A 21364-nucleotide genomic window follows, 5' to 3' on the forward strand; every position below is an offset into this window, starting at 1 on the left:
AAGAGATCCGCCTTATCAGCAATAGCTGGTTGGGGTCACACACACAAACACACACACATGTGCGTATATCAATACATCCACACACTGGTCTCATGCACACAATGTACACAAAAGCAAATACAAGCAAGCCTGTAATCACATTACACACAAACAGCTATCATCCTTCTTACACATTCAAAAAAAAAAAAATTTCCTGTTTCAAGTATTATGATGCAAACCCATTGTGTCACCTTCCATTGCAACATTAATTATGTGAATGTTATGGATTAGCATCATATTAGCACCGTGTAAAGCCAATATATAATTTCCTGGGTGCTATCATTTTACTCTTGAGAGAGCAGAGGCCATCAGTGAGGAGCAAAAAGTTGGAAAATCTGCATGCAGATAGCCAAGTTTCATCAAAGTTCCAGTTTATTAGGGAAGAATTTGCCAGCTCTGCTTGCTATTTGGCATACAGTGTAATGCTGAGTCTATTAGACGTTATTTATTCAGAAATAATGACATTATTGTCCTTTGAAAGTATACTTACATGCATATTTGTGCTCTGTTAATAGTAATAGAAGTCTCAACCATGATACCAGGAATTATTTCCCTATAAAGACTGCCTGGTCAGTCTGTGCATACTGCACAAACTGTATGTCTGTACCATACATAAATGTGCATTTACCTCATAGTCCAAGTCCAGGTGGTCAAATTCCCCGTTGGTCCTGAAGTGCTGAGTGTGTCTATCCAGGGTGAAATTGACATTACGCCGGTAACGCTCAATCACCACCGAGTGCCAGTGGTTATCATCCAAGAGGCTGCCCGTTGTCACTGACGTATGACCCAGAATAGAGCCATACTGGTTACTGCCTGCAATTAAGGTATGACAATAACATAAGTAATTAGAAATTCCTTCAGAAGTCATTTAGCAGTAGTATTTTATTGTCCAATTAATCTTTTGGTAAATGTGTAATGTTGTTGTAAATACCAGTAAGTAGTTTTTCCTGTCCACTAAAAAGCAGCATGATAGTATAAAGTAAAATAGTTTTTGTTGCTTCATTAGCTAGCTACAGATACCGATACACTTCCATTGTGCTGCGCATTACTCTGCATTTATATGGATGATTTTAGAGAAAATCTTATGAATTGCTTAGAACTATGTATAATCTTCCTGATTTTACGAAAAAAAAGTATTTTGTAACTAACACTGTTTGGAATTATAAAAACAGCAACACGCCTTGCCTGTTGTGTTTCGACTGAGCTTCAGTGCATGACTGACTATGTTTACTTGTAGTCAATATTCGGTTTAAGGTCAAAATTCCAGTTTCTGAAACATTCAGGATAACTCATTTACATCAGTGAGCGGACAGTTACTCAATTGCAATACACCTAAGGAAAGCGCGACACACAGACAACGTCATTGTGCAAATATACGTCATTTACACTTTTAACTTTTTACAATCAATTAAAGACGTTAATTAATATCATTCACTACGCTAATGCAAGTAGTCGGTTTCCTCCTCGCTCCAAAAGTGTGGTTCTTTCTAGAAGCACGGAATTGTATACTCGTACAGTATATATGTGTGTATAGATACACACTTTGGTATCTTCGCCGTAGAGGCAGAAAATATCACGAAAACGTCAAAGAGAAATCAATGCACTGTATCCGCTGCACATTCAAGTACAAGTAGTTCCCGTACTCAAAAGAGAAAGATTCCTTGTGAATAGAGCATGCGCAGAGCTCAAAACAATGCCCTGAGAGGTATTAATAACGTGTTTATTTGGCCAAACCGTTTGGGTTAAAAAAAGGGGTAACCCAGGAGTCTTATTCGGGTTTCAAACAATCCAAATAAGAGCATGTTCAGCACCCAAATAGTGCCAATATCTGGGTTTTACAAAGGTTATCGATTGCATGTAAACGTACTCAGTGATAAGATGGAAAATGATTTGATTTGATACCATCACACAGGGTCACTTGTCAGTCATGTTCAAAGCTTAAAAAATTGAAATTAAAAGTGAATATGTTTGCTGTGTTGCCCACCCAAGTTGATCTGCAGCAGCAGCTTTGCCGTGCGGAGCTCCAAGGTGATGTAGTCCCCCTGCTGCCCCTCTCCATGGAGAATCACCCCCTCGCTCTCCGACGTCTTAAACCTTAGTGCGATCACGTCCTTGATGAGCTTCATCTTCTTCACCTAGACACAATACACACAGCACAACCTCTACTTTGATATCTACAAACCCTAAAAAGGGGAATTAAGTATTTCAGTCGCTTTCGTCATAATAGCATTTTTAAAAGCTGGATTCCACAAGCTCCCAACTCTAAATGAGCAGTATATGATGACGCACATCAAACATTTTGACTTGCTTTGTTTTAGTGCTCTTCAAAAACTGAAAACAAACATTACCTTAAAACGATACGCGATCACACCCTGCCCATCAAAATTGATCATGTCTGCCCCTGAAAATAAATGAAAGAGAGATGAAGAAACAATTCAAAAAGGGAAGAGAGACCACAGCAACAAAGTATCGCATACAACTCAATCCCAAAAGGCCATTTGCTACCCTATGCATTACAAGGCATCACAATAATTTGTCATCTCTAACAGTAGGACTGGTATGTACAAAGGTGACAGAGGCAAGATGTGATTTTGAGATCTTCAGAGAAATGAAGTGAGGTGTTTGAAGTAGTCTTCAATCTTTGATAACCGCACCACCTGTTCAAGAGTTTGGCAGTGTGATGTGGGTCCTGTGAGGGGATTGGCAGGAGCATGTTATATTTTTCGTGATCAACTGCTGAGGGAACTAGAAAGGTATTCAAAAGGGACTCGCAGCAGGCTTCCGCCAAAGGTGAAAAGATTGTGGTCTGCATATTGTCAAAAAAAAGACTGATATGATACTGATTTGAAGGCACTCAGCCAAGTCTCTCGGGGAGTTATTGAATAAGGCACAGATGGTAAATACCTGTCAACTCTTAATTTTCAGTGCAGTTTTTTGGCCCATCCAGTGCTCCATTAAGTAGTAAAGCGTGTTTCCGATGTAGCGCAGGGGTCACCAACGTTTTGACCGCTACAATACTTCTTGCATTCTAATTAAAGCAAAGGGCTACCAGTTCAAAATCACATTTCTGAAATAACAAATGTGTTCAAGTTACGTTTAATTACACGTTATTATTAATAATTCATGGTGTCATTCATGTGAAGAAACTGATGTTGGCAGTTTGTATGAACATTAATGATTTATGATTTATAATAATTGATCTAACCCTAACAAAATACGAAAAATATCAATACAAAGTGCGACACTTACACATGGGGGCCAAATTGCTTGTACACCCCCTGTTGAAACAATAATAATTATTAACATAAATAATACCAATAATATTAGTAATAATAATTAAAAAAAGGAGAAAAAAGAAAACTAACCAATGAAAATCAGACACTGCTTTTTCAATTGTGTGCAGTTCAACATAATTACTTTTACAAATACATTTATAAAACCGGTCTGATGATGATGGTAAAAAAGATTGGAAATAATTTGGCCACATGGACATGTTTAACCAATATCTGTTCTCTAATTAGCATCACAGGTGTCTTCAAACTTGTAAACAGTCAGTCAACTTATTTAAAACGTGACAAGTAATCACTGTGCTGTTTGGTGGAATAGTGCGTAAACACACTAAACATGGACCACAGGAAGAGAAGGTGAGCGTTATCTCAGTAGATTATGACAAAAATTATAGACAAACATGTTAACGGTAAAGGCTACAACGCTCCATTCTCACTTAAATCTATTTTCCTCTCATTTCCTCCATCCCTTATGGCTTTTTCTATCTGCCTGCTCCTCCTCATCATCACTCTCGCCCATGTTTATGTTGCAGGCTCAGTAGGTGACAGTTTTCCAATGGCTTCATGAGGTATTGTACATTTAGCCCGACTGTGTGATGACAGGTTCGGAACTTAATGGAGACTTGAGAGTTTTGCAAACTGCCGACTCCTGGGTGATGAAGAGCGTGAGGGGGGCAGAGATGTTGACCTGCCGTTGAGTAGGTGGGGGCTTTCTGGCGTCATATTACCCCTTGGACTCTATCCAGGCTTCATAGTCTGGATGAACACCAGCAGGTAAACATGATGGCCAAGGTTTTCTGACCTTTAATCCAGAAAATTACTATTTTGGTGTCAATTAGCTCACAATACGTAGTATTTGGATTAACTTGGAAGACCGTAAGATATAAAAAGTTGATAGCATGTTATAGTATTTATTTCCACAGCTATTTAATGGACAAATGTCAAATAAGATATTAATTAAACAAAAATAATAAAACACTTAATCACAATAACTAAACGGGGCAAAATTGTAGATTTTTGTGGCAAAATTAAGATATTTATATTCCTTTGTATTACATTTTTATTAGGTTTCATTGACGGATAAGTTTGTCCGATGATGCCTATTTTATGAATTATCACGTGGTGCGGCCAAAAAGATATAACAAGTTTTGGACTTTTATTATGAAATAGCTACATTTAAAAAGAAAGGAGTTTGTATCATCCACAAGACAGTCAAGAACCTATGCGAGCAGCTATCAGGTTTGTACCATCACACAACTATGTAAAAAAGTTACCCTTTTATCAGTAGCTACTGGCATTTGCGGTCATATTTGGACATCATGCGTTATGACCTGAAAAAAGCTAGCTTGTTTTGTTTAGATGGCTAATTGTTAGTCTAATAACTTTGATTTAAGTTGAAAAATTTATGTGGTGCAATCATTTGAAAGCTTACATGATAGATGTGTGTCCTAAATTAAAAATGTCCTAAATTTTAACTAATAGTAAAATAATAGTAAATCATAAATAAGAAGTATTTCGTTTTTTGTTTTTTTTTAAATAAATCAACTGTGCTTGTTTTGTTGAAATCCTTTTCTCTCAATGACCCATTAATTTACACTATACTGAAAATCATGTTTTCTGCATACTTTTCTAATCTGATTTTAGGTAAAGACAATGATCACAATGGCTTCCTCAAATTCTACTTACATGATGCCATTTGCAATTTATAAATACAAATAATTAGTTTGACTCGACTCAGATTCCTTTCTTTCAATTTCCTGACTAGTCTGTGCAGTAATTGATTTTTGGCTGATTCTTTGTTCATCAAAATGGAAATGAGCTTCTCACAGCACGTTGGATCATGACTCCTTTTTAGCCTCCAGCTCCACACACACAAAAACAGACCCGCTGTTCAGTGCATTGGCCCAGATGAGTCACAATATGCCACAGAACTCAATTATCATACATACTCAAAGCCTCAGAATTGCTATCTACAACTAACATACACATTTGGCAAGTTTGCAGGAAAGTTACTTTTTTAAGCGCGTAATAAATCAAGTTAATTTGACTGTTTACTATTTTGTCTCAGCTGCTGGACAATATTTTATGTTTGAAAACTAGAACAATTGTATAGGTCTATGGAGGTGAACACACAAGGAAATACTTAAAGTCTGGCCATTTTATAATTGTGTCCCTGCAAGAAGAAGTGTGGCTTAAAAATAATTCTATAGTTGCATAGTTCAGGTCCCTTCTTATATCACACTGGCTGAATATGTACAGTGGAACGTCCAAAGTCAAACATCCCAAAAGTTGTACAATTTGGAGTTTAAAGAAAATCTTCTGGAAACCACAACCTTAGAAGAACACATATTTATTCTTCTTATAATATTACAAGAGTGTTTGTACAGTGAATTAAGGTTTTTGCAGGGTGAAGGGTTCCAGCCTGGAGCAATAATAATTAACTTTTTTTTTTAATACCAAAATCTTTCCATCAGTGTCAAAGAGGACCTTTGTTTGACTTAAGAAAAGAAAATGGCCTAAAATATGTAGCTTTATCAAGGTTTTATTGTGATAAACCACTTCCTGGATATCACCAGGGGTACTGATTAAAAAATTAAATGTTAGCAGTTCTGTAGCGTGAAGGACTGCTTCAAAGTATGCTGAATAAGAGATGGGAGTTATCTCTATGCAGTTTACCCTTCCATCTATCCATCCATCCATCCATTTTCTATACCGCTTATCTTGTTTTAGATGACTTCAGGTGGAAGCCAGATTATGGACTGGTCACCGCACTTCACACCATCTAAGAACTGAACTTTCTGCCTGCTAAGCATTCAGGCGAGTGAATCACCACACCATCAGACATTAACTTTGTTCTTTTAGCTGCAGACAACTTAAAAGGTTTGTGTTGATTGTAACTCAATTTTTAGTAGATTTAAATTACACAACACAAATTTTATTATCAAGTCAAACAGTAAGACATGGTTTAAATTGACACAGCATAATATGCATCCAACTGTTCTGTTATTGACTTGTTTTTCAGGTATGCTTTTCCAACTTTTTACTCCCAAAATTGCTGGTGTTTGACAGGCAGCTCCACTGCTGTGTACATTATTGATCGCTCCAGCCTTAAGAATGAGTGGTAGATTTTGTTGAGGCTTACGAGTCTCCCTATACGATTGTCTGACTAAGACGACTGCTAGCTTTCTGTTTGGAAAGTTTTGTTTTTGTGTTAATTCAATCTTTATTGAAAGTATAGCAGAATGATCATTATGCTTCTGGCAAATGCAGTAAGTGCATTAGATTTGAAATAATTCTATTTCGATTTGTTGTGGAGGAGGAGGAACAGAGCAGCAGGAGAAATACTGTTGCCAACTTTGCAAGAGATTTATTGACTTTTTGGGCCCCTTTGGTGATTTATTTTCTAACGAGTGACAAATCTAGCAAGCTTTTGGACATACACTTGCTGTTTTTCTCAGAAGAGAGTCAACATTGCTGCCCCATAGGCATATCTATCTCTGCATCTACTCTGCTCACTCACTTCTTCTCTTTCTTACTACTCTTCACTATTTTATATGCAAAGTCACAGTGTCAGCACACATTCTCTTTAATAGGAAACTAAGTCATAGGATTTAATGCCATTTGTTAATGTTTGTGATGGCTTGAAGTTGTGGTTTTGATTTTAGGAAGTTCATTGGAACGATACATAACAGGGATAACCATAATAACACTAATAGATGTTTTTCTAGATGTTTGTTTGTGTTGAACTGAGTTTATTGTAGCACAGATTGATGATGCACTAATTGATGCAACCGCCCAAAGCGTTGTTAATTCAATTTCATCTAGTTTGCAGTTTGAATGAAAAACTAAGATAAGCATTACTCATCAGAACATACTTATAGGACATTGGAATCAAAACAAGAGTCCAGTTCAATCAGACAAATTACTCCATTCCATTGATAATAATCGTCACTCTTACCATTTGTTTCACAAGACAGCATAAATGTGCACTCTAAAAACAGTTGGGTCAAAAATAACCTAAACTATGGGTCAAAAATTGACCAATCTTCTACTTGGGTCAATTTGACCCAACTTTGAGTCAAGAAATTGGTCTTTTTGTGTAAAACAACTAATAAATATTGGTCAAATCCTTTACTTGGGTAAAACAATTGGGTCATTTTGTATAAAACAACTCAGAAAATTGGGTCAAATTGACCCATAAAGTGGATTGGTCCATTTTTGATCCATAATTAGGTTACTTTTATATATACTGTATGTACAGTATATATTAACAACACAATTTCAATTATTTGTGATGTAACATGACATGTTCCACATGGATCAGTTCTTGGACCTTTACTTTTTGTTTTGCATATTAATGATTTACATTTGGTTAACACTTCGTTGAAGGGTGTTTTATGTGCTGATGACATGTTTTTTTGTAGTAGGGATCACTAGAAACAACTCCCGGATACAGTTGAGAATTAATTACAAATTGTTAAGAAATGATCCAAACAAATTATCACTACATACTAGGAAAACAAAATGAGTTCATTTCTGGAAAATCCGGTATCAAATGAACGCAGAAAGATTAAAATTAGTGAGGTTGAAATTGATACTGTGAGCAAATTTACATTTCTGATCGTAAATTATCTTGGAAATCTCATATAAACTATGTCAAAATGAAAATAACAAAATCTATTGCTCTTTTATACAAGGCACAACATTTTATAAACCAAAAACTCCCTAAAAATATTATATTATTCACTCATAGTTCCATATATGATTTACTGTATTGAGGTTTGGGGTAATACTTATAAAACAAATACAAATGCTATTTTCTTGTTGCAAAAGAAAGCAATGTGAATCATTAGTCAAAAAGTGTTTAGAGAATCAACTAATCCACTTTTTATTCAGTTAAATATACTAAAATTTAATGACATAGTAAGTCTTAACACACTCGAAATTATGTTTAAGGCAAAAAATGGACAGTTACCACAAAGTATCCAGACATTGTTTAAAGTCAGAGACAAAGAAAATAATCTCAGCGGATCCCTACTATTTGAAAAAACAAAAATACGTACAAATGTCAAAAGTCACTGTGTCAGTAAAAGGTGTCAATCTGTGGAACAACTGTTCTGAAAGTATCAAAACCTGTAGGTCGTTAAATATGATGAAAAAACTTTGTAAGGGTGGTATGATAATGAGCTATACTATGGAAAGATAATCACAGATTTATTTACCAGCATAATGAAGTTGATGTGTGTTGAATGTTTGGTATTTGTTTGGTTGAGCCTTGCTGTGGGCCCTGTGGCGACTTGTTTTGATTTGTTACTATATAAAATGTACAATTATTGAATGATTGAATATTTCTTATTTTCTTCTATTTTATAGTGCTAGAGGGGTAGGCACAGAAATGAAAAGCTTTTGCTTCTGCCTACCCCCTTTCGGTTGTATATTTATGGAATTTGTTTGTTTTTTAGTTTTTGTTTTTGACCATGTTGAATTTTAATTTGCCAATGAATTTGCAAATTCACTTTTGACCCAACTGTTTTTAGAGTGTGTGCCTGTCTTGTAAGGGTAAAGGTAAAGGCTGGTGGTTGTCATGGTAATAATTTATCATCTTGAGAAATGATTCTTGGTGAAATATACTGTACAAACAGGTAATATGAGTAACTATGATAAAATAGATTAAGCCCATACTGAACTAATATGTGTATGCTTGGATGTGTACACAATGTGTACTTACAGTACAAGCAGCCGTAGACTTCTATCCGAAGACCAATCCTGCCCTCTTTGCTCCATTCCAGGGGGACGAGCCTCAGGAAGCGAGCCACAATTCCGTGCTGCAGCTCGTGCCGAATTGCACTCTCCGAGTTTGAGTTTCCAGAAAAGGCCTGTGCACATAAACGAGGACACACATGATGAAATTAAATACATCAAAGCTGTGCGCCTACGGTCAAACAAGAGGCTTTGGGGAGCTAAGAGCAAAAAGTATTTGTTCCGCTCGCCACATCCTGCCCTGAGGAGGCACACACTCACAAAACATACAACATAATTATGAGTCTATATGAGTATTATTATGCCATGAGACAGTCTGACTGCAGGGGATTTGAAGAGGAAATTGTGCCTTGTTGAACTCAAAGTACATGTAAAAAACTCTCTGTTCTATTTCCGTACTTAAAATAGCTCCCTGGAGACTAAATGGGTGCCTGGAGCTGATGTGGTTGACAGTCCCTTTGCCTATAAGACCTGAGTGGTCTGAGCAGTTCAAGCTTTAAAACACTTATTAAGAGTGCCCACTTCCTCATTGGCAACCTTAACACAAAACATTTTTTCATGAGCATCTGACCCTACAACTGTGGCGCTCTATGCTGAGCTCAACAGGTGTGTGTAGAGATCTTTAAAGGTGCAGATGGTCAAAGTTGAAAAGAGGGCATATATAAACAACAATATAAATTAGGGGTGTCAAAATGAGTGCGTTCATTTTGAGTTAAATCAAAGTTCCTTCAATGCCACTACTTTTTTTAACGCGCGATTAATGACCTCCCCTTACTTGGAAAGCCTGTACAGGGGGAATTTCAGTCACAACACAGCAGACACGTCCACGTCAAAATTTTGCAGTAATAAATTTAATAACAATACATATATTTGTGGAGAGTGGGGTCAAGTTGTGTTTTACAATTTTAAAAATGTGCAGAATTTCACAAGTAACTCTTAATATGAAAAGAAAAAGGCACTGAGCTGTCAACATCTAACCAATGCAATTGTGCCATCTGGTGGCAGAAAATTTACCTCAACACAAATCAATATCACACTCATTTTTTTACAGTACAGGACATCCTTTTAATTTTAACTGAATTTTATGGATTATTATGAAATTACCAGTGCTGGGCATCGTCATTGGAATTGATGATTGATGGAAATGCCTTGAAAAAATGCACTGACTGAGCACAGAGTAAAGCAGGATTACTTCTCTCGATCGCAGTGTGTATACATGATTTTTCTTAATCCGTGTATTTTTGTGAGGCTTCGCATTATCAAGCATTCGCTGAAAGTGCTGAAGCACATGCCAAAAGGTGGACACTTCCATCAATCATTAATTCTAGTCAATGATGATGCCCACCTCTGGAAATTACTGTAACAATGACTAAAAGATGCAGCCATAATTAGTTTAATATTTTTTTTCCACTTTTATGTTAACAAGAGTATGAAAACTTGGGGAAAAAATATTTTATTGTACATTTTATCGTACATTTGGAACAGATATAACGTTTGTGATTAATCGTGAGTTAACTATTGAAGTCAGTTTTAATCGCCTGACACCCCTAATATAAATTTAATGTGTGCACAAAATGCAAATTTTTGGCCATTCAATATAAAAGTATAGCTCCCGCTGAACAGTTGGGTAAGCAAATTGAGAGCTCTGTTTATGGAAATGGGAAGGTTGATGTGGAGATCATGGCTATGGACATGGATAGAGTAGTAAGATTGCCTTTTTTTGGTTTGTTATTTTATGCCATCTGATGGATGAACATTTAATAGTTCTCCCAGTGACTAATAATTGCTGAGATAGATACGGTCAATAAACAAAGATACCTCTTTGATTGAGAGGAAAAAAAATCTTAAAAGACACACCATGTCATCTTCTACATTTCTTATACATGCATACTCAGAGTGTTTTAGCCTAAAAGTTTTTGGTTGAATGCAGTTGTAAAAACTCAATAGCTGAAAAGACAAGACAAAAGAAAGCCATGTGTTTTTCCAGATAAGATGCATAGCAGAAGAGGAACGGAGGGGAACAGACACTTTGCTTTCAAACGACTCCACACTGATCCATGTACAGTACTGCATGCTTCCCGGAAGATAACCTATCTCCACGGGTAAGTCGTGAAGTTCAAACTAAGCTTAGAGCTATTCTACATGCACATTCCCCAAAACAGCGATGAGATATTTCTGTTTTCTGTCTCCCCGGTGCCTTTCCATCTCTTTTATTTGTAACAGTTCTATTTACCCAGGAAAGGTTAACTGAGCATACAAATGCACGCAAATTGTGTATTAGTGCTCTGCTTCACTTTCTCACAGCTGCATATGGCTCTTTGGGGAGGCACTTGGGATGTTTGATGCTGTATGTTTAGGTGAATGGTTTCAATTCTCCCTCAAAGTTACACCGACACAGGGAAACAGACTCAATAACAATTTGTTAGTGTACGAGCAACCCAGGGTTGCTAGCATTACTTTAAAAATGTATTCTGATACAGTTGCTTAATAATGCAATCCAAGCACCATAAAAATAATGTAATGTGATTACTTTGAGTTACTTTTGGATTACTTTAATACCAAAATTGAAAAAAAAAGACCCCACCTTAAAATATGATATAAATGTTTATATATTTTTTTTATAAATTTGTGTGGTATTTTCTGTCTTTAGGGATGTTTATTAGGCATGATTTTGAAATGCGGGAGGGTGCACATATGAATTTCACTACGAGCCTGTGCAAAGTAACAGGTCAGGGAACTCAGCATTTCAGACCTGTTGTTGATCCCCACAAAACAATACAGATGCATTATAATGTTGGCCATTCCTTGGAAAGAATGATCAGAAAGCTAAGTTAGTAAAGAGTTTGTGTTGGCGGCCATGTTGTTATTTACAGTCTATTTTGTTAAAGTATTAAAGTTAAAGTTAAGTATTTTGTCAAAAAAAGTGAAATTATTCAATTTGAATTTAAAAATGACTAAAGCTACTCAAATGTATTTGACTTGTCAGATAAAACTAAATCAGACTGACACATTATAAACTAATAATCTTTTTTTGTGTGCTAAGAACTCAAATTAAAGTGACTACAAAAAACAAGCGCTGCAACAGAAGGCTACCAAAATTTTTCCTTTGTGTGTAAATGTATTCAATGTACACACACAAGCAAGAAGATACTGGTACTAAGCCTTGCTGTCCACTCTTCTCAAAGCCCCCCCCCCTTTTTTTCCCCAGCAACTCTGTATATTTATTCGGAATATGGCTGACTGAGTGCAAAATACCGCTTTTGTCCATGCAGCCCACTCATTCCTTGTACAACGAATGAGAGAGAAAAACCTTTTTTTTTTTTTTTTTACCTCAACTCAAAAGCTACAGTACATCCCCAGTCTCCCAATTCCTATGATTCCTTCCTTTATTTGTCTATTGTGTCCATCCTACAATTTAGCACGTATCTTGGCTTGGCTGAATGAACTCAAACGCATTCTAATGCAGAGCAGGGCAGCAGGAGCAAGGAAAAAGGACAGACGATTGGGATGATGAAGATGGGAAAAAATAAGTCACACTTTGGAAAAGTCTGCTTAGTGGACCATTTAATCGCCCCTGCTCCGAAGTCAAATCATTTACCAGCAGTTAAATTTAAAAAAAGGAATTGATATGTATGCGAGTGTGTCAACCATAAGAGCCTATTTAAACCAAGTAAAAACAATGAATGCCTCTCAGGAAGCCAAAGCACAAGTGAAATTTTAAAGGTCTGTGAACCTTTGAGACTCATTTAAAATGTCTACATATTTATAAGAAATGCAAGAAGTCAAACTAGTGCCTTTGCAATAGTTCTGGTTGTAAAACCTTAGTAGAGTCCCTTTTATTAATGATTTGTCCCAGGCATTGTTCAAGACGTTAAAATCTACAGATGTCAAAAACAGAACATGCTGAGTTTTAACAAGTGATTAGTAAAATCTTGCTTTTCTAGCAGTCAAGGGAAAGCAAACAAAGTTTGTTTGCAAAGTGGTGATGAGAGAACTGGAACAAACAAATAAAACAGATGGTCAAAAAACAAGAAGAAGAAAACTGTTATACTGTCTATTTAAACTCGCTAATGTTGACATTGAGGCCACATTTGATCATCAGCTTTTACTTATTAAGCAGGATATCTCAGTGCCCATTTTTTTCTCTTTTTGTTTAACATTAGTGAGACTCTCCAGGCAGAAGGAAAAAAGACTGAAAGCCCTTTCCTGGCATTTGATTGTTGTTGCTGGAACAGCCAAGCGCTCTAGAGCGCTCCGGACACACGGCCATTGTGTGCAACCTTCCCTAACAGTGCCAGGGGAAATCACTGTGGCCTGGTCTGGTCTTTTGTTTTCATCGACAAGTGTATGGGACAAAGCAGGGCCATTGAAGAAATTGCAGTTTCTGTGAAGCTCTAAGGATGGCTTTGTAGGCTATGTTGTGCCAAGAAAACTGAACAAACTGTGGTAATACCATATTTAATGGAGCACCACCAATAGAGCCAGAGATGTTATACATTCTACTGGACTGCTTCAACTCTTATAAATTGCTTAATCCAACTCATATACGACCCCCTCTGCTGAACCAACCAATGGAGCATCTGGTCCTGTATAGAAAGTGTGAATAAAATGCATATTAGAATAATAGGAAATTATCACCAGAAACATAATTTTTTCAGCGATTTCTGGGACCCAAATTTAGTGATGAATTGGATTGTGTTCAACACTGTAGCACATTTTGGGTTCCAACCAAAATTACACGAGAATATAAACCGATTTATCATAGTCCTCACGAAACTTTAAATTGAGTGCCTGTGGCGCTCCACGAGGAAATTCACACATATTTACTGGTGAATAGAAAGTAGCGCAAATGCTCCATATACTTGCTCTATTGTTACTTGGCTTTTGCTTTCTAAAAAAAATCTGAAAATGACTCATTGACAATATGATTAGGTAGCCAAATCTATCTGAGGGATTCACACAATAGAAAAGCTAAACAAAGATCAGATTGGCATGCCGGATGAAAAGATAAGCAGCAAGAAAAAGCAACAGAATTCAGTCCACAGGAGCATAAATCCAGGTGTGTGATTTATCAGAAAACACTCTGCAGCTCTTCTAACTTAATTAGTTATCCACCACTGAGACACACACTATTCAAAACTTCACTATTCATTTACCTGACAAAGCACAGTCTAGCAGCGGTGTCCTTGTGAGAACACACGCGACTTATTCACGTTTATACACAAACACGCCCAGAGGACCGTTGTTTAAATGCGTGGCGGAAAGAGTTACTCCCGTTCACATGCTCATTTGGAATAACCCATTCGGACCGCGATGCGCGGACAACGTAATTACGTAAATTACGTAATTTCCGCTTTTAACTTACTATACGGTCAATAAAATACATTATATTTATGTCACTAACCGTGCTAAATAAAGTAGTCGGTTTCCTCCTCGCTCCAGAAGTGTGGTTCTTTGCTGCGAGGGTCATGTTTCTTGACAACTTCTTTAGTATTTTCAGCGGGTTACGCGCCAGAAGCACAGACTTATATACTTGTATTTACCGTATGAGTATATGGGCACAAACTGTGGCCTTTTTCCCGTAGAGGCACAAAGTAACGTGAAAATGCAGCAGAAAAATTATTCTAGGGAGGCTCCTTAAGCAAGTACAACGGAGCTGCACATATAAGTCATGACTACATAGACCAAGATTCCTTGCAAATCAAACAAGCGAAGAAGAAGAAAAATAGTCGAAGAAGAAAACAGTGAGCATGCGAACAGCAAAAAACATTGCCCATTTGCCCCGATCGATCGAGGTATTCCGAATGCGTTTATATGAGCAAGAATTCCGGTTATGAAAGGAGCAGCCAATTGGGGTTAAGGGGTGTGTTTACATGGTCTTACAAAAAAGAGTTATTGCCTGCATGTAAACTTAGTCACTGTTCAGAAATATTATCAACAACATAGACACCACTGTTGTTGAATTATCACAGTCAAGGTGGGGGGATGCTGGGGGTGGGAGGGTGTCTGGGGGTTTTGGGTTTTGGGCGCGGCTGGGGCTGGGTTGGGGTGGATGGGAAAGGGGGGGGGGTTGTGGCCGGAACGGGGGCTGTGGACCAGTGGGGTGCCTGGCGGGCCTGCAGTGCCCCGTCCTGCTGCGTTGGGTTGGGGGCGCGGGCCGTGTTGGGGTGGGGGGCGCTCCTGCTCCTGGGTTTGCTCTCCGACCGGTGGCCGCTGCGGGGCCCGGGGGTCGTCCTTTGGCGCTGCCGCGGCCTGGGGGGCCCTGGGGTGTTGCGCTTGCTCTGTCCTGGAAGGGGTCGACGGCTCCCCTCTTTGGTGGAGATTTTCATGCATGCCAGATCCACCACACCAGCATCTATCGAAACTCAGACACAATCTGCTTCTTCCTCAGGTCATTGAATCGGTGGAGGCTGGTGTCTGTGGATCTCACTCTGCTTCGTCTGTCCTTCCTTCCTTTCCTCAGTCTCTCCTTTAGTCTCTTGAGGTCTCCCTGATTTGTTGGAATTTAGATGTCTCTGGGGTTGGTGAAGGACTCTGGTTGGTGGCCTGGTGGGTGGTGTCTGGTCAATGCTGGATTTCACTTTCCTTTCTTTTCTTTGGTCCTTCCTCGGGTCTCCTGACGGCCTCACGACTCTGGCTGGAAGTGTTCGGTTTAGGTGAACGGTATGGGATTTTTTAATAGGTTTTATGTAAACTAATGAATACACACACACTCACACGCACATACACATACTCACCCACATACAAAAAAACAAAAACAAAACAAAAAAAAACAAAGAGAGCAATGATGATGACATGTCAAATAGGTAAAATTACCAAATGAACAATACTGAGCTCTCCAGAAAAAAAAGGGGTATATATATACATTTCACAGGTAGGCGGTGATACTTTTATATAGCCTCAGCCTTCGCCAAATTTAAATTGGTTTACAACAGAGACGGTGAATTAATAAATTCAATGGGGAGGAACGGAAAAGGCAATTCCTGTGAAAATTAAAGCGTAAATGAAAGAGGAATATCATGAGAACAGGCAAACATAAGGAACAGAGAGTACAGCATAGGACTGTTTTGAAAGGGATAGTGTAAGACAAGGTGGGGTAGGCACAGAGCAAAATACACATGAAAGTAACCAAACATCTACATGTTCAGACAGGACAAAGAAGAATTGCATCTTTGCTGCACCACTGAAGTTGTTACATAAACGCTAACTTTTATATCTTCAAGGACGTACTTTATAGACCACCTGTGGATATGTGGAAATTAAAGCGTGCATCTAGCAATGACACACACATTAGTTGCACTGAGGCTTGTTTGGAGGATGCTGAGAGCTTTCATGGTAACTATTATTCACTTGCTTTCTGCCCTGTTTTCTTTGAGCGTGGGCTAAATGGATCAGAGGCCAGCTGACAAGATAACAAGGACACTAATGTGTTTCCTAGAGCAGATGCTTGAAACATTATTTGGGCTCAACTTCTCTGCTCATCTCAAAATATCTCCACCACTCCATCCCCTCCATGACTGGTAAAAAAAAAAAACATCCCCGTTGGATTATTTTGATGAGGGGAAAATGCATTTACAGTAAGTGCTACCTGGACTTGTGTCAGTTAAAAGCAAATACTTTATATGGGCAATATTTAATGCATTTTAAATTAATACAAAAAAATGTTGCATGATTTGGACATATTTTACAGACAAGGAATCACTTAGATGTATATTTGTAGCAACAGGAAGGAAAAAATACATCAGATAATTGTTTTAGGTTCGACTAAGCCGCAAAATACATGTAGGACTATTTTTCATTCTATGCTGACGAAGCATTATTAATGTGTCCCCGTTTGATGCACGATCGGCTTAAGACTTGTGGCTGTGGCTGTGGTGGTTTATTAGATACATATATTACTGTCAGGTGGCCTGGTTGACTCACAGCTTCAAGCTTCTCATCCATACAAAACAACAGTGGAAAAGACTAAGGCCATGCGGGAATTGGCTGGGCCAAATCTATGAGAGGAAAATTAAGTTATTTGAATGAAATGATGTTTAATATGCAGCATTTGTTATTTTTCCATCCGCTAAAGAGTCTCTGTTTCATATTTAGGTGCTCATCACCCCACTGAGACTTGAAGATGCAAATGGGAAAAAATAGGTAGAGAGCTTCCAGTAACAATGAATACTTAATCAATTAAAATTGTACTTGCATTTGTTGAATGAGTATTTTTAGAATGTTTTATAAAGTATTTTAACCATCCAAATTTTTTTAAATCCTTTGTCAATACAGGCAAATTCAATATCCTAACTATTTAGCTAATTAGAAGGCTGTGAATGAAGATCAGTGATTTTCTTAAAATTGTCACACAGATGAATAGGAAAGTCAAGAAAAACAAAGAATGAGTATAACAAATATGTTCCAATAATGTGCAGCTTTTTACTTGTTACTGTTGATTGCATTAATATAAACATCAATTGTTTGGATGTCACTGTGTTCATAATTGACAACACCTGTATTACATCAAGGGAGAATGTATCATACATGCACAAATCACAGCTTCGTCAAAGCTGGGGGGGTTGCATAGTCAAGTGTAATTGTGGCAAAACATACATTCTGACTATAAATCCTTGACAACCTACTCAATGTTGCAAATGGTGTTTAAATTACCACACTCATCCGTCAATGTCATTATGACTCTGCAGTTTCACAAAACCAATTATGAACTGTTTATCAGTGATCTTCCTTGGGGAATCAGTGAGCCAATACAGTGACATTGTCTGTATGAAAGGACATTTATTCCTTGGGAGTAATGACGACTTATCAGGCCCACTTCTGATCGGCAGCGATGGAGACACAAGATCTGGGTTAGCATGTTAATTCTTTCCCCCTCAATTTTAATGCAAACACTGTATAATAAGTTAAGTTGGTGACCAAATTACTGTATAGCCTAAATAAATAGTAGTGAGCGGCATGATGAATAAGTAGGTAGCACATCTGCATCACAGTTCTAAAGTCGGGGAGTTTGCATGTTCTTCCAATGCTTGTATGGAATTTCTCTGGATTGGCTTCCTCTCACTTGCCAAAAACATTCACTGGTGCTTTGATGCCGCAGAGTTAACCTGAGGAAAGGGTTTCCTTTTTAGTTTTAAATAGTTTACTTCAACTCCAGGATCCCTTGTCATACCCTGGCCAACGGTAAAATCCACGGTGTTTTTATAGCTTTGGTCAAGTACATCCGTCTGTATTGTGTCGTAGCTAGCTAGCGCTAAGCTAACCTGTCGTCTCCTGTCCGTCATCCAAATGAGATCGAGTCCGGGCTTCGGCCTTCCTGGGTGGAGTTTGCATGTTCTCCCCGTGCCTGTGTGGGTTTTCTCCGAGCAATCCGGTTTCCTCCCATATTCCAAAGACATGCATGTCAGGTTAATTGAACACTCTAAAATTGTCCCTAGGTGTGATTGTGAGTATGAATGGTTGTCCGTCTCTGTGTGCCCTGTGATTGGCTGGCAACCAGTTCAGGGTGTACCCTACTGCCCGAAGCCAGCTGGGATAGGCTCCAGCACCTCCGCGACCCTAGTGTGGAATAAGCGGTTAAGAAAATGGATGGATGGATATATTTATATATATATATATATAGATAGATATATAGATATATATATAACCCTTTTTGAGCAGTAAGGTCTTACTGACTGTCCTTGTATTTGATCTATTTTAGCATATAAGAGGCAATGAATGTGAAAAGGAAAGTGTACATACATTATGTGTTGTGTCATACATAAAAAGCAAGCAGTAGTTTCCCCAAACAACAGGGAGATTAATGTGTTTTGGAGCATTAGCAGAAATCACAGAGGCAATGAATCACTGTTAATAGTAAAATGCAAACACTTTGAAATATATAATCGCAACTAATAGTTATGATGCAGAACACATAAACAACAGCTTAATTTATTTTTAGTCATAAAAGTCCACATTTTACACCCTGAATAGACATGAATGGCTACAAGCTGGGCTTAACACAGGCATTGAAAAAAACAAAAACAAACATTGCTGATAGTTTCTCACCTACTAAACATAATTATTGGCCTTGCATACTAATAAAAAGAGGAGGAATGTTCACAGCCAAGCCATTATTTTTTGTTTTTTGGTAATCTGTCCATGTTTCTGCAATTTTAGAGCGTGTTTACTTTTTAAATCTGCAACGTGTTCTCGTGTGATTTGGTGTTGCTATCTTATCTGTATTTGTATATCTTGTTGTTCCCAGCCTCCTGGTTACACACGTGAGACACAAGCATGAAAACAATGTCCTTTAATGTCTTGTGTCCTTGACTGTAATAACTTAACATAAATTAAAATGAATCATGGGTCTCATGACACCATAATTCCCATAGTGGGAGAGTTCTGCTGTGACCTTGCTCAATTAGATGAAATGTTTTTGTCTGGTTTCTTTCTAGACACCTTTTAATATCATATTTTAGATTTAGGTGTATTGTTGTAGACCAATGAAGGCTCTTTTGTCTTCTGTGGCACTTGATATAATGTAATGGTGAATGGAGTAGGCCATTAGCTAATGATAGGCCACTGTCAGAAAGTGGATGTACAAATAATAGAGAATGGCTCATTTGAAGATAAGGGTACAAGATGAAAAAAATGGAAAATGGTCGGAGAGACCACATCAATAGTTTAAGGGGAAGAAAAAGTATTTATATCAATGCATTAGCACAGTGAATGATTCGGGGCCATTTTGTTTACTCATGTACTATGATTCTATACAAAGACGGACAAGAAACAAAGACATTTGTGAATTAAACCAAACTTGGCTGAACCACAAAATCCCCAAAGCTGCAAAGGGAAGCAGCCCGCAGTCTACACCACACACACTGCCAATACAATAACAACTATTGGACATGACACACATTGGATCAGAATGACACAAACATAAACAATGCAGCACTCACCCAAATGTTGCCATCCTGGTGATAAGGTTTCCAGTTCCTTCCTGTGTCACTGTAGAGCAGACGGTAGCGTGTTGTCCAATCGGAACTGCTGTAGCGACCTTGTGTGGCTATGCCAGTCAGTTGCTTTCTGGAACCCAGGTCCACCTGCAGCCACTGGTAGTGATCACTACCGAGTGGAGACCATCCACCAGCACCTGAACCAACAGTTCATGACATTTAAAAATGAGTTCAAGTTTGTAGAAGGCCCCTCTAACATATGATTGTAAGAAAACTCTCAAGTTAAATTAATAACAAAATGTAAAACACTGTAATGTTTTTACTGAACGTATGTACAACAGTACATGCTACAGTTTAGGGTGGGAAAAATATGTGAACCTTTGTAGTTAGTAACCAGTTGAGCCTTTGTTTGGTAGGAATAACCTCAATCAAACATTCTCCTTATGGCCAGATTCCTTTTTAGTCAGGCACCAGAACGGGCCACTCGGTAATTAAAAATACTTAGGCATAAAAATCTCACCTAAATTAACTGATTTAATTCATTTAAACTTTTCTCCACTTCTGGATAACATTTACAGTGACTTGGAGTGCTGGAATAATCTTCCTATTTCTCTAATAGGACGAAAAGCCACCATTAAAATGAAAGTTTTACCCAAAATAAACTATTTTTTCTCAATGATTCCATTTAATCCTACGGCTAAATGGTTCCAGTTGTTGGACTCAGCCGTTACAAAATTTTACTGGAATAAAAAAAAAAGCAAAGATTAGTCTATCTACTCTTCAGAAAAGTAAATCCAAAGGTGGTCTAGAGGCACCAAATTTTATGTACTACTATATAGCTAACCAGCTACAATATATCGTTCTATGGGCACAACCCAACAGAGACACTAACTGTTGGCTGGAACTAGAACAGAAGGATTGTAATAACCTCAGACTTCTAGATTTACTCTTTATTACAACATTGATTAAACGGCATAATTGTTTTAAAAACCCAATGATTTCCGCCACCCTGACTGCCTGGTGGAAGGCACTAGAAATTACAAAAGCCCAAGTGGAGCCCTGTGGGCTTTCTCCCCTATGGCATAACCCCGACTTTCAACTTAACAACCAACCGTTTTGTTTAGGTGTGTGGGAGCAGAAAGGAATTACACATCTCCACCATCTCTTCTCAGATAATATGTTTATATCATATAGATCCTTGCTCCAAAATACAAAATAAAAAACGGAAATTTTTTACATTATCTACAAGTTAAATATATGATAAAGAAAAAAATTCCAACACTTCGTGGTACGCTCCAACCGCTTGTTTTAGCTAAAGATATTAACAAGCTTTCTCCGACAACA

The 21364-nt window shown here is 37.8% G+C and overlaps 1 protein-coding gene across 2 annotated transcripts in view; it reads right to left on the reverse strand.

The window, feature by feature from the left end:
- cntnap2a (contactin associated protein 2a) overlaps positions 1 to 21364 on the reverse strand; it is a 340351-nt gene that overhangs the window by 182685 nt on the left and 136302 nt on the right. For both annotated transcript variants that reach the window (XM_077553952.1, XM_077553951.1), the window contains exons 3-7: positions 20024 to 20217; positions 9055 to 9202; positions 2388 to 2440; positions 2024 to 2174; positions 668 to 852 (exon numbers count right to left, since the gene is read on the reverse strand). In XM_077553952.1, coding sequence (XP_077410078.1) covers positions 668 to 852; positions 2024 to 2174; positions 2388 to 2440; positions 9055 to 9202; positions 20024 to 20217 — 731 coding nt within the window. The remainder of the gene's footprint in view (positions 1 to 667; positions 853 to 2023; positions 2175 to 2387; positions 2441 to 9054; positions 9203 to 20023; positions 20218 to 21364) is intronic.

This window comes from Vanacampus margaritifer, chromosome 20 (genome assembly GCF_051991255.1).
Source record: "Vanacampus margaritifer isolate UIUO_Vmar chromosome 20, RoL_Vmar_1.0, whole genome shotgun sequence".
Classification (NCBI taxonomy): domain Eukaryota; kingdom Metazoa; phylum Chordata; class Actinopteri; order Syngnathiformes; family Syngnathidae; genus Vanacampus; species Vanacampus margaritifer.